Genomic DNA, 11497 nt, shown 5'->3' on the forward strand with positions numbered 1-11497 from the left:
GTCCAAAAAAAGTTACAATTTTTTCTAAGTCCCAAAAAACGCTGGCGTCTTTTGCTTTTTACAAGGTAATAGGCTGAAAAAGATTGTACATTTTTTTGGGATACCCTCCTTCCCCCCCCCTACATTTGATAACGTATGGCACATAAACTATACTGTTTGCTCATGTGTAGGGTAATATAACAACTCTATTTTCTTTTATTAAGGTTCCTTGGGCTTGTGTAGTGTAATGTATTTGCTGCAACATATACGTCCATTCAACTTTAACTTCCAGCCCTATACAAATTATCTAAAGCTAGTGCAACTTTGCTATGCCTGCCGCAGTATCGCTAGCGCAACATCGCAAGCGTTCGGCACCGGCGACAAAACTTTGCAACTTAGTGAATTAGCATCGCCTGTGCAAAGTTGCACCTGGTGAAGTGTGGTGAAGGCAGCGAATATGTTATTAGTATACACGTCAGGGCATCAAAAACAATGTTGACAATAAAATGTTATCTACAAACTAACATAAGGAATAAATCATAAAAATTTTTTTTTTATTCTATTACCTCTAATGGTCATGTTGTTAAAACTTGGAAGTTAGGTACACTTAGTTAAAGCTCTATCATGATAACAGCTAGGACAATGAGAACTGTTCCAAGGGTATTTGCACTGCATGGGAAGACTAGTTTTGGCCTATACCACATAGAATCTTATTTAGCTAACCTGTAGTGGAAAGGAGGCAGATTTTTTAAATTCTTCCCAAGGGTGCCATATAATATTGTAAGCCTCTCTTTTGTTCTCAACTATTGCTGTTAAGTAGTGCATTTCTTGGATATAATTAAGTCTGGATACGAACTGTGGCACAGAAAGTGTTGGAGAGATCCAGTTTAGTGATATAACCCACCTTGCTGCAGACCATTTTAAACATTTTAGACATATTTAAACCTGGGAAAGGATAATTCAATAAAATATACTCTGGTGCTCGTATTATGGGTATATTAGAAACGGTATCTCTGATGCTATCTGTACTATAACATTCCAAGAGTTTTCAACATTCAGACAGGGCCACCAAGAATGCTTATAATCGCCTATCTCACCGCTAAAACCTCTAAAGCATTGTGGATTTGCGGTAGGACTTATTGCATGTTTACATTTGTTCAGGTCCCCTTTAAGGTATGGAGATCCAAATTACAGAAATATCCCCTGATCCCATGCATTCTACATAACAGAGCCTATACCTGTGCATAAAACTTGTGTAGAAAAGACTTTCCAAACAGTAGATAACCCCCCCCCTGAAATCTGACTCTAAATAAATGAATAACTCTCCATAACAGGCCTAAACCTAGCTACTGCTCTGCCTCTACCCCGGGCTGGATTTACTATTTATGCCCTTTTAGATAAATCTATTTTGCCACCTCCCATCATGCTGCTGTTGACCCATGGGCCAAAAACCTACTTTTCAAATAAATAAAATAAACATCAAATATACAATATTTTTGTGTAAAAATTTTTTTATTTTTAAATAGTTAAACTTTTCTGCAAAAAGCTTAAAAAAGACAGACAGAATTCACTGGAACGTTAAAGGAACTGCATTGGAAACCCTTCTCCTCCTGCCGTATTCTCCTCCTTCTTTGATTAAAACTTCATCTACAATTCCTCTTGATAGGCGCGGGAATGTTGTAAGTTTCTTTCCAAGGCTGTAAATGTATTACCCAGAAATGGGGTCTTCAGGGGCTTCCACATCATCATAACACTTTTCTGTCTTGACAATCCAGTCTTCCTTCAGACTTTTTGGAACTCTAAAGCCAAGTTGCTGCAAAGTGAAAATATACAAATATTTGTCATATATATGTATCTGTATATTTATGACTATGTGAAACATGTGTATATATATATATATAATAATAAATTGTTTGCCATACTAACCTGCATTTCTTTTTTCAGTGTCAGTAAGAAAATGCAAATCCCAATCAACTCCAACCACTCCATAGTGGCACATTCTTGTCGGAAAGGGAAATCCTAGTTTATAAAAGAAAAATAAATATTACTAGTTAGTTGCCTGCATATGTACTCAGGGCACAATTCTTAAGGAGCAGTAATATCAAAGGTCCAGGTGAATTTTCAAAGGAAAAAAAATTTGAATTTCAAGCTATTTTTTGTGTACTTCGACTAGGGAATAGTCCTAATTCAATTTGAATTTGAAAAAAATTCAAAAATTCAAATTTCAAAATTTATCATATACTGCCTCTTTAAAAATTCAACTTCGACCACTTGCCATCTAAAACCTGGCGAAATTGCTGTTTTAGCCTATGGGGGACCTCCTAGAACCTATTTGGAGTCAATTGGTGGACTTTGAAAGTTTTTCCCAAAAAAAACTTTGATTTTTCAATCGAATTCGATTGAATGTGCTATTCCTTCGATTCGTACGATCCGAATTCGGCTGAATTCGGACCTATTCAATCGAAAATGGACCTATTCGATCAAAAAAAAACTACGGCTTAATTTTCGGTTGGTCTTTTTGAAATCAAATTTCAAAGTTTTTTCAATTTGAAATTCGACCCTTGATAAATATGCCCCTAAATGATAGAAAAATAACAGGTGAATAATAACTTACCCAGTCAGCAAGCATACAGCTGTGATCGTAGATTTTGCAGCCAATAAACAATAAGCTCACTGAAAGATTAATATGTTAAGGAAAAAGCCTCAAATCAATGAGGTTATTATGGGATGTATATGAGGGTATTATGGGATGTATATTTACTGACATATGAGGGTATTATGGGATGTATATTTACTGACATGAGGGTATTATGGGATGTGTATTTACTGACATATAAAAAAAAATATATATATATATACTGTGTAGCATTATTATTAGAAAAAAGGATACAGCATAAGAAAATAGATGTTAAAGACGAGGCAAGTACTACACGGAATAAGAACAGCCGTGTGTTATCCTTCCAGAGTGACAATTTGTAGTAGTAGTAGCAGTGACATATTGCATATAGATTTGCTTGTCCAAAAGCCAACACTGCTCCAATCAGGTGAACATATTCATATTCAAACTCCTAAAATAGAAATACACAAGTACATGTTTTATTTATTTTAAAGACCATATACAATTTTTAAAAATAAAATGAAAAATACAATAATGTCTAGGGATGCACCGAATCCACTATTTTGGATTCGGCCGAACCCCCGAATCCATTGCGAAATTTGCATATGCTAATTAGGGGTAGGAAGGGGAAAACATTTTTTACTTCCTTGTTTTGTGACAAAAAGTCACGCCATTTCCCCCTGCCGTCCCCAAATTGGCATATGCAAATTAAGATTCGGATTCGGTTCGGCTGGGCAGAAGGATTCGGCCAAATCCAAATCCTGCTGAAAAAGGCCGAATCCCGAACCGAATCCTGGATTCGGGGGAATCCCTAATAATGTCCAATAAAACCCAGAAATAAATTGTATAGGGACCTACCTGGAAGTATCCTGCAATGAGGATACCCACGCAGGACAATAATCCATTGCCAAGTATGATCTTGTTATGGAGATCTTTGCCATTAGGATTAGAGAGCTTGAAATACTTATACTCTCCATACATTGTAATAGCACCTGAAAAATAAAAATCAATGATAAAACAGTAAAAAACGATGGATCATTTATTTAATTTAACTAATAAATTAAAAATATTCTTACACAAAAAAATTGTATTGCAAATATCACTACAAGATGAATTAGCTTTAAAGGAAACAATAACTTGTTTATGGACCTCCCCCATAGGCTAACATTGGTGCTCGGTAGGTTTTAGCTCCGATGACTGGCTTCATGTGTTCTGATTCGCCATGAAATTGAAGTCCCGGTAAAGCCACATGCGGATTGGTTGGGAGAAGTTTGAACCTCCCCTCTACTTTAACCAATCACCATGCGGGTTTACCGGGACTTAGATTTCACTGGCGAATCAGAGCACAAGAAACTGAAGATACCGGCATCTGAACTCCCTGGCTAAGGTACGTGCAGTTTTTTTTTTCTTTTAACTTGTGGGTGCCCTGACCAATTGTTTATTTATTTATTTTAAATGTATGGGGGCCCTGGCTAATAGTTTTTTTTAAATGTGTGGGGGGCCTTTGCTATTTTTTTTTATTTTATTTTTTTTAAAATGTGTGGGGGCCCTGGCTAATTGTTGTTTTTTATAAAATGTGTGGGGGCCCTGGCTCATTGTTTATTTTTAAAATGTGTGGGGGCCCTGGCTAATTGTTTTTTTTAAAATCTGTGGGGGCCCTGGCTAATTGTTTTTTTTTAAATCTGTGGGGGCCCTTTGCTAGTTTTTTTTAAAGATGCCGTGGGGGCCCTGGCTAATTGTTGTTTTTAAAAAAAAAAATGTGGTGGCCCTGGCTATTTTTTTTAAATGTGTGGGGGCCCTGGCTCATTGTTATTTTTAAAATGTGTGGGGCCCTGGCTAATTGTTTTTTTTTAAATGTGTGGGGGCCCTTTTCTAGTTTTTTTTTTTTTTAAAGATGTGTGGGGGCCCTGGCTAATTGTTGTTTTTTTAAAAAAAAAAGTGTGGTGGCCCTGGCTATTTATTTTTTTTTTTAAATGTGTGGGGGCCCTGGCTCATTGTTTATTTTTAAAATGTGTGGGGCCCTGGCTAATTGTTTTTTTTTAAATGTGTGGGGGCCCTTTGCTAGTTTTTTTTTTTTAAAGATGTGTGGGGGCCCCTGGCTAATTGTTGTTTTTAAAATGTGTGGGGGCCCTTTGCTAGTTTTTTTTAAAGATGCGTGGGGGCTGGCAAAGTAGGTGGTCAAAGTTTTTTTTAAAGAGACAGTACTTCGACTATTGAATGGTCGAATAGTTGAACGATTTTTAGTTGAATCGTTCGATTCAAAGTCGTAGTCGAAGGTCGAAGTAGCCAATTCGATGGTCGAAGTAGCCAAAAAAAACCCTTCGAAATTCAAAGTATTTTTCATTCTTATCCTTCACTCGAGCTAAGTAAATGTGCCCCTCCATGTTTCTTTTAGTTTCCAGTAAACTATATTAAAAATTGTTAGTTTCACTTACCCAAAATGGCAGATAGAGTACAAACTGCTGAAAATATGTAGCTTTCTGGGGCATTTAGTCCAAGGTCGCTGAAAGAGAAATAGAAAGCCAATTGTGGGTTTTTCGGGCAACATTCAACAAACAAAGAGTGCATAAATATATGCAAAAATTCAGTTTACTTACCTTATATATGGCACAAAAGGCTCAAGGTGACCCAAAGTAACAGCTACAATATATCCACTAACAAAACCCAAAAACATTAAAACAGACCAAAGTACTGGCACGATGGCCAAGGTATTAAAACAACAAAATTTCATAATTTAAAAAAAGTAAAAATAATAGATTAATAATAGATTTGATTAATAATAATAGATTGATAATAAAAATAATAGATTGATAATAATAATAATAATAGATTGATTGAAATAGTAATAAGGGAGTAAAAGCGTGCGTGTGAACTGCTCAGCTATCACTTCCCAAATGACTATTAACCTGTATTGTGTCTACAACTGGTTTCAAATTGTGTCTACAGCTGGTTTCAAATGTCATTATGATGTCATTATCATGTCATTATGATGTCATTATGATGTCATAATCATGTCATTATGATGTCATTATCATGTCATCACAATGACATGATTTAAAACCAGTTTTAGCTAGTTGCTTCCATTGCCATGGCAACGTGTCATTGTGATGTAATCACCAATGTTACACTGTAACAGGTATGCTTACAGTTTAGGCACTGACATTTTCTGGATAATTCTAAACTATAAAAAGTTAATGAAGAATAGATTTACATTAAAACCATTAAAGCCAACTAACAATGTCCATGTTTTTTAAACTTCTTAAACTATTTGCCTTTATTTTTGTCTCTCCCCATTTTAATAGATTATTAAAATACATAACATTGCGGGGCTTATTTACTAAAACTCAAATTAATGAAATTGTTTTAGATTAAACTTCCTTCCGCAAATTAAACTCATCTATTAATAATTTTTTGTGAAAAAATCTTACGATTGACATATCATTTACATGGTCATTAATGGTCGGAAGCAGTGCCCATCATGGCCACTAAATGCGGATTTCCAAACATCGGCCCCATCTGCCATTCTTTTTTTTACAAAACAATGTCCAGATACAGTGATACAAGTCTGCCCGTCATTGCAATAATTAGGAAATTATAACATAAAAGACTATGGGGGAAATCTACTAAAGGGCGAAGTGCCTAACTCTGGCGAAAATTTGTGATGTCATTTCGGCACTTCGACGATTTACTAACGGGCGCTGGCGTAATTATGCTAGCGAAGGAGAGCGACTCTAGTGCAACCTCACACTCTAATACCAGGCGTATTTTCGCTCTGGCGAAAGAGCGTTACTATGCAAATTCACTAACTTTTAGTTTTTACTGAACGTTACCTCTAACGCCCAGACTTGTCTTAGCCACCTCAGACCAGGCAAAGTGCAATAGAGTAGATAGGACTTGGTCCAAAAAAAGTTACAATTTTTTCTAAGTCCCAAAAAACGCTGGCGTCTTTTGCTTTTTACAAGGTAATAGGCTGAAAAAGATTGTACATTTTTTTGGGATACCCTCCTTCCCCCCCCCCTACATTTGATAACGTATGGCACATAAACTATACTGTTTGCTCATGTGTAGGGTAATATAACAACTCTATTTTCTTTTATTAAGGTTCCTTGGGCTTGTGTAGTGTAATGTATTTGCTGCAACATATACGTCCATTCAACTTTAACTTCCAGCCCTATACAAATTATCTAAAGCTAGTGCAACTTTGCTATGCCTGCCGCAGTATCGCTAGCGCAACATCGCAAGCGTTCGGCACCGGCGACAAAACTTTGCAACTTAGTGAATTAGCATCGCCTGTGCAAAGTTGCACCTGGTGAAGTGTGGTGAAGGCAGCGAATATGTTATTAGTATACACGTCAGGGCATCAAAAACAATGTTGACAATAAAATGTTATCTACAAACTAACATAAGGAATAAATCATAAAAAATTTTTTTTATTCTATTACCTCTAATGGTCATGTTGTTAAAACTTGGAAGTTAGGTACACTTAGTTAAAGCTCTATCATGATAACAGCTAGGACAATGAGAACTGTTCCAAGGGTATTTGCACTGCATGGGAAGACTAGTTTTGGCCTATACCACATAGAATCTTATTTAGCTAACCTGTAGTGGAAAGGAGGCAGATTTTTTAAATTCTTCCCAAGGGTGCCATATAATATTGTAAGCCTCTCTTTTGTTCTCAACTATTGCTGTTAAGTAGTGCATTTCTTGGATATAATTAAGTCTGGATACGAACTGTGGCACAGAAAGTGTTGGAGAGATCCAGTTTAGTGATATAACCCACCTTGCTGCAGACCATTTTAAACATTTTAGACATATTTAAACCTGGGAAAGGATAATTCAATAAAATATACTCTGGTGCTCGTATTATGGGTATATTAGAAACGGTATCTCTGATGCTATCTGTACTATAACATTCCAAGAGTTTTCAACATTCAGACAGGGCCACCAAGAATGCTTATAATCGCCTATCTCACCGCTAAAACCTCTAAAGCATTGTGGATTTGCGGTAGGACTTATTGCATGTTTACATTTGTTCAGGTCCCCTTTAAGGTATGGAGATCCAAATTACAGAAATATCCCTTAAATCCCCTGATCCCATGCATTCTACATAACAGAGCCTATACCTGTGCATAAAACTTGTGTAGAAAAGACTTTCCAAACAGTAGATAACCCCCCCCCCTGAAATCTGACTCTAAATAAATGAATAACTCTCCATAACAGGCCTAAACCTAGCTACTGCTCTGCCTCTACCCCGGGCTGGATTTACTATTTATGCCCTTTTAGATAAATCTATTTTGCCACCTCCCATCATGCTGCTGTTGACCCATGGGCCAAAAACCTACTTTTCAAATAAATAAAATAAACATCAAATATACAATATTTTTGTGTAAAAATTTTTTTATTTTTAAATAGTTAAACTTTTCTGCAAAAAGCTTAAAAAAGACAGACAGAATTCACTGGAACGTTAAAGGAACTGCATTGGAAACCCTTCTCCTCCTGCCGTATTCTCCTCCTTCTTTGATTAAAACTTCATCTACAATTCCTCTTGATAGGCGCGGGAATGTTGTAAGTTTCTTTCCAAGGCTGTAAATGTATTACCCAGAAATGGGGTCTTCAGGGGCTTCCACATCATCATAACACTTTTCTGTCTTGACAATCCAGTCTTCCTTCAGACTTTTTGGAACTCTAAAGCCAAGTTGCTGCAAAGTGAAAATATACCAATATTTGTCATATATATGTATCTGTATATTTATGACTATGTGAAACATGTATATATATATATAATAATAAATTGTTTGCCATACTAACCTGCATTTCTTTTTTCAGTGTCAGTAAGAAAATGCAAATCCCAATCAACTCTAACCACTCCATAGTGGCACATTCTTGTCGGAAAGGGAAATCCTAGTTTATAAAAGAAAAATAAATATTACTAGTTAGTTGCCTGCATATGTACTCAGGGCACAATTCTTAAGGAGCAGTAATATCAAAGGTCCAGGTGAATTTTCAAATGAAAAAAATTTGAATTTCAAGCTATTTTTTGTGTACTTCGACTAGGGAATAGTCCTAATTCAAAAATTCAAATTTCAAAATTTATCATATACTGACAAATTTCAAAATTTATCATATACTGCCTCTTTAAAAATTCAACTTCAACCACTTGCCATCTAAAACCTGGCGAAATTGCTGTTTTAGCCTATGGGGGACCTCCTAGAACCTATTTGGAGTCAATTGGTGGACTTTGAAAGTTTTTCCCAAAAAAAACTTTGATTTTTCAATCGAATTCGATTGAATGTGCTATTCCTTCGATTCGTACGATCCGAATTCGGCTGAATTCGGACCTATTCAATCGAAAATGGACCTATTCGATCAAAAAAAAAAAACTTCGGCTTAATTTTCGGTTGGTCTTTTTGAAATCAAATTTCAAAGTTTTTTCAATTTGAAATTCGACCCTTGATAAATATGCCCCTAAATGATAGAAAAATAACAGGTGAATAATAACTTACCCAGTCAGCAAGCATACAGCTGTGATCGTAGATTTTGCAGCCAATAAACAATAAGCTCACTGAAAGATTAATATGTTAAGGAAAAAGCCTCAAATCAATGAGGTTATTATGGGATGTATATGAGGGTATTATGGGATGTATATTTACTGACATATGAGGGTATTATGGGATGTATATTTACTGACATGAGGGTATTATGGGATGTGTATTTACTGACATATAAAAAAAATATATATATATATACTGTGTAGCATTATTATTAGAAAAAAGGATACAGCATAAGAAAATAGATGTTAAAGACGAGGCAAGTACTACACGGAATAAGAACAGCCGTGTGTTATCCTTCCAGAGTGACAATTTGTAGTAGTAGTAGCAGTGACATATTGCATATAGATTTGCTTGTCCAAAAGCCAACACTGCTCCAATCAGGTGAACATATTCATATTCAAACTCCTAAAATAGAAATACACAAGTACATGTTTTATTTATTTTAAAGACCATATACAATTTTTAAAAATAAAATGAAAAATACAATAATGTCTAGGGATGCACCGAATCCACTATTTTGGATTCGGCCGAACCCCCGAATCCATTGCGAAATTTGCATATGCTAATTAGGGGTAGGAAGGGGAAAACATTTTTTACTTCCTTGTTTTGTGACAAAAAGTCACGCCATTTCCCCCTGCCGTCCCCAAATTGGCATATGCAAATTAAGATTCGGATTCGGTTCGGCTGGGCAGAAGGATTCGGCCAAATCCAAATCCTGCTGAAAAAGGCCGAATCCCGAACCGAATCCTGGATTCGGGGGAATCCCTAATAATGTCCAATAAAACCCAGAAATAAATTGTATAGGGACCTACCTGGAAGTATCCTGCAATGAGGATACCCACGCAGGACAATAATCCATTGCCAAGTATGATCTTGTTATGGAGATCTTTGCCATTAGGATTAGAGAGCTTGAAATACTTATACTCTCCATACATTGTAATAGCACCTGAAAAATAAAAATCAATGATAAAACAGTAAAAAACGATGGATCATTTATTTAATTTAACTAATAAATTAAAAATATTCTTACACAAAAAAATTGTATTGCAAATATCACTACAAGATGAATTAGCTTTAAAGGAAACAATAACTTGTTTATGGACCTCCCCCATAGGCTAACATTGGTGCTCGGTAGGTTTTAGGTGGCAAAGTAGGTGGTCAAAGTTTTTTTTAAAGAGACAGTACTTCGACTATTGAATGGTCGAATAGTTGAACGATTTTTAGTTGAATCGTTCGATTCAAAGTCGTAGTCGAAGGTCGAAGTAGCCAATTCGATGGTCGAAGTAGCCAAAAAAAACCTTCGAAATTCAAAGTATTTTTCATTCTTATCCTTCACTCGAGCTAAGTAAATGTGCCCCTCCATGTTTCTTTTAGTTTCCAGTAAACTATATTAAAAATTGTTAGTTTCACTTACCCAAAATGGCAGATAGAGTACAAACTGCTGAAAATATGTAGCTTTCTGGGGCATTTAGTCCAAGGTCGCTGAAAGAGAAATAGAAAGCCAATTGTGGGTTTTTCGGGCAACATTCAACAAACAAAGAGTGCATAAATATATGCAAAAATTCAGTTTACTTACCTTATATATGGCACAAAAGGCTCAAGGTGACCCAAAGTAACAGCTACAATATATCCACTAACAAAACCCAAAAACATTAAAACAGACCAAAGTACTGGCACGATGGCCAAGGTATTAAAACAACAAAATTTCATAATTTAAAAAAAGTAAAAATAATAGATTAATAATAGATTTGATTAATAATAATAGATTGATAATAAAAATAATAGATTGATAATAATAATAATAATAGATTGATTGAAATAGTAATAAGGGAGTAAAAGCGTGCGTGTGAACTGCTCAGCTATCACTTCCCAAATGACTATTAACCTGTATTGTGTCAACAACTGGTTTCAAATTGTGTCTACAGCTGGTTTCAAATGTCATTATGATGTCATTATCATGTCATTATGATGTCATTATGATGTCATATTCATGTCATTATGATGTCATTATCATGTCATCACAATGACATGATTTAAAACCAGTTTTAGCTAGTTGCTTCCATTGCCATGGCAACGTGTCATTGTGATGTAATCACCAATGTTACACTGTAACAGGTATGCTTACAGTTTAGGCACTGACATTTTCTGGATAATTCTAAACTATAAAAAATTAATGAAGAATAGATTTACATTAAAACCATTAACGCCAACTAACAATGTCCATGTTTTTTAAACTTCTTAAACTATTTGCCTTTATTTTTGTCTATCCTCATTTTAATAGATTATTAAAATACAAAACATTGCGGGGCTTATTAACTAAAACTCAAATGAAATAGTTTTAGATTAAACT

At 35.4% G+C, this 11497-nt stretch overlaps 2 protein-coding genes across 2 annotated transcripts; both read right to left on the reverse strand.

The window, feature by feature from the left end:
- Nucleotides 1-1486: 1486 nt before the first annotated feature.
- Nucleotides 1487-5364, reverse strand: LOC121400007 (DNA damage-regulated autophagy modulator protein 1-like). Its single transcript, XM_041582266.1, has 7 exons — nucleotides 5194-5364; nucleotides 5032-5099; nucleotides 3455-3588; nucleotides 2870-3047; nucleotides 2594-2652; nucleotides 1906-1998; nucleotides 1487-1792 (listed from the first exon to the last, which is right to left on the reverse strand). The coding sequence occupies exons 1-7, from the start codon at nucleotides 5325-5327 to the stop codon at nucleotides 1688-1690; spliced, it is 771 nt and encodes a 256-aa protein (XP_041438200.1). The 5' UTR covers nucleotides 5328-5364; the 3' UTR covers nucleotides 1487-1687.
- Nucleotides 5365-7989: 2625 nt separating this feature from the next.
- On the reverse strand, nucleotides 7990-10894 carry LOC121400008 (DNA damage-regulated autophagy modulator protein 1-like). The gene is made up of 7 exons (XM_041582267.1): nucleotides 10724-10894; nucleotides 10562-10629; nucleotides 9960-10093; nucleotides 9375-9552; nucleotides 9100-9158; nucleotides 8405-8497; nucleotides 7990-8295 (listed from the first exon to the last, which is right to left on the reverse strand). Exons 1-7 carry the CDS (start codon nucleotides 10855-10857, stop codon nucleotides 8191-8193), a joined length of 771 nt encoding a protein of 256 aa, XP_041438201.1. The 5' UTR covers nucleotides 10858-10894; the 3' UTR covers nucleotides 7990-8190.
- Between the last annotated feature and the right edge of the window lie 603 nt (nucleotides 10895-11497).

This window comes from Xenopus laevis, chromosome 2L, assembly GCF_017654675.1.
Source record: "Xenopus laevis strain J_2021 chromosome 2L, Xenopus_laevis_v10.1, whole genome shotgun sequence".
Taxonomy (NCBI): domain Eukaryota; kingdom Metazoa; phylum Chordata; class Amphibia; order Anura; family Pipidae; genus Xenopus; species Xenopus laevis.

Bases quoted from the DNA above. Each gene is read 5' to 3' on its own strand.
- LOC121400008 (XM_041582267.1), bottom strand. From the start codon at position 10,857: ATGAAATTTTGTTGTTTTAATACCTTGGCCATCGTGCCAGTACTTTGG. The intron at 10,630-10,723 runs GTAAGTAAACTG...TTTCTCTTTCAG, and splicing joins CCTTTTGTGCCATATATAAG to CGACCTTGGACTAAATGCCC. The intron at 9,553-9,959 runs GTAGGTCCCTAT...TTTCTATTTTAG, and splicing joins TCATTGCAGGATACTTCCAG to GAGTTTGAATATGAATATGT.
- LOC121400007 (XM_041582266.1), bottom strand. From the start codon at position 5,327: ATGAAATTTTGTTGTTTTAATACCTTGGCCATCGTGCCAGTACTTTGG. The intron at 2,653-2,869 runs GTATCCTTTTTT...TTAATCTTTCAG, and splicing joins AACATCTATTTTCTTATGCT to TGAGCTTATTGTTTATTGGC. The intron at 1,999-2,593 runs GTAAGTTATTAT...TTTATAAACTAG, and splicing joins GCTGTATGCTTGCTGACTGG to GATTTCCCTTTCCGACAAGA.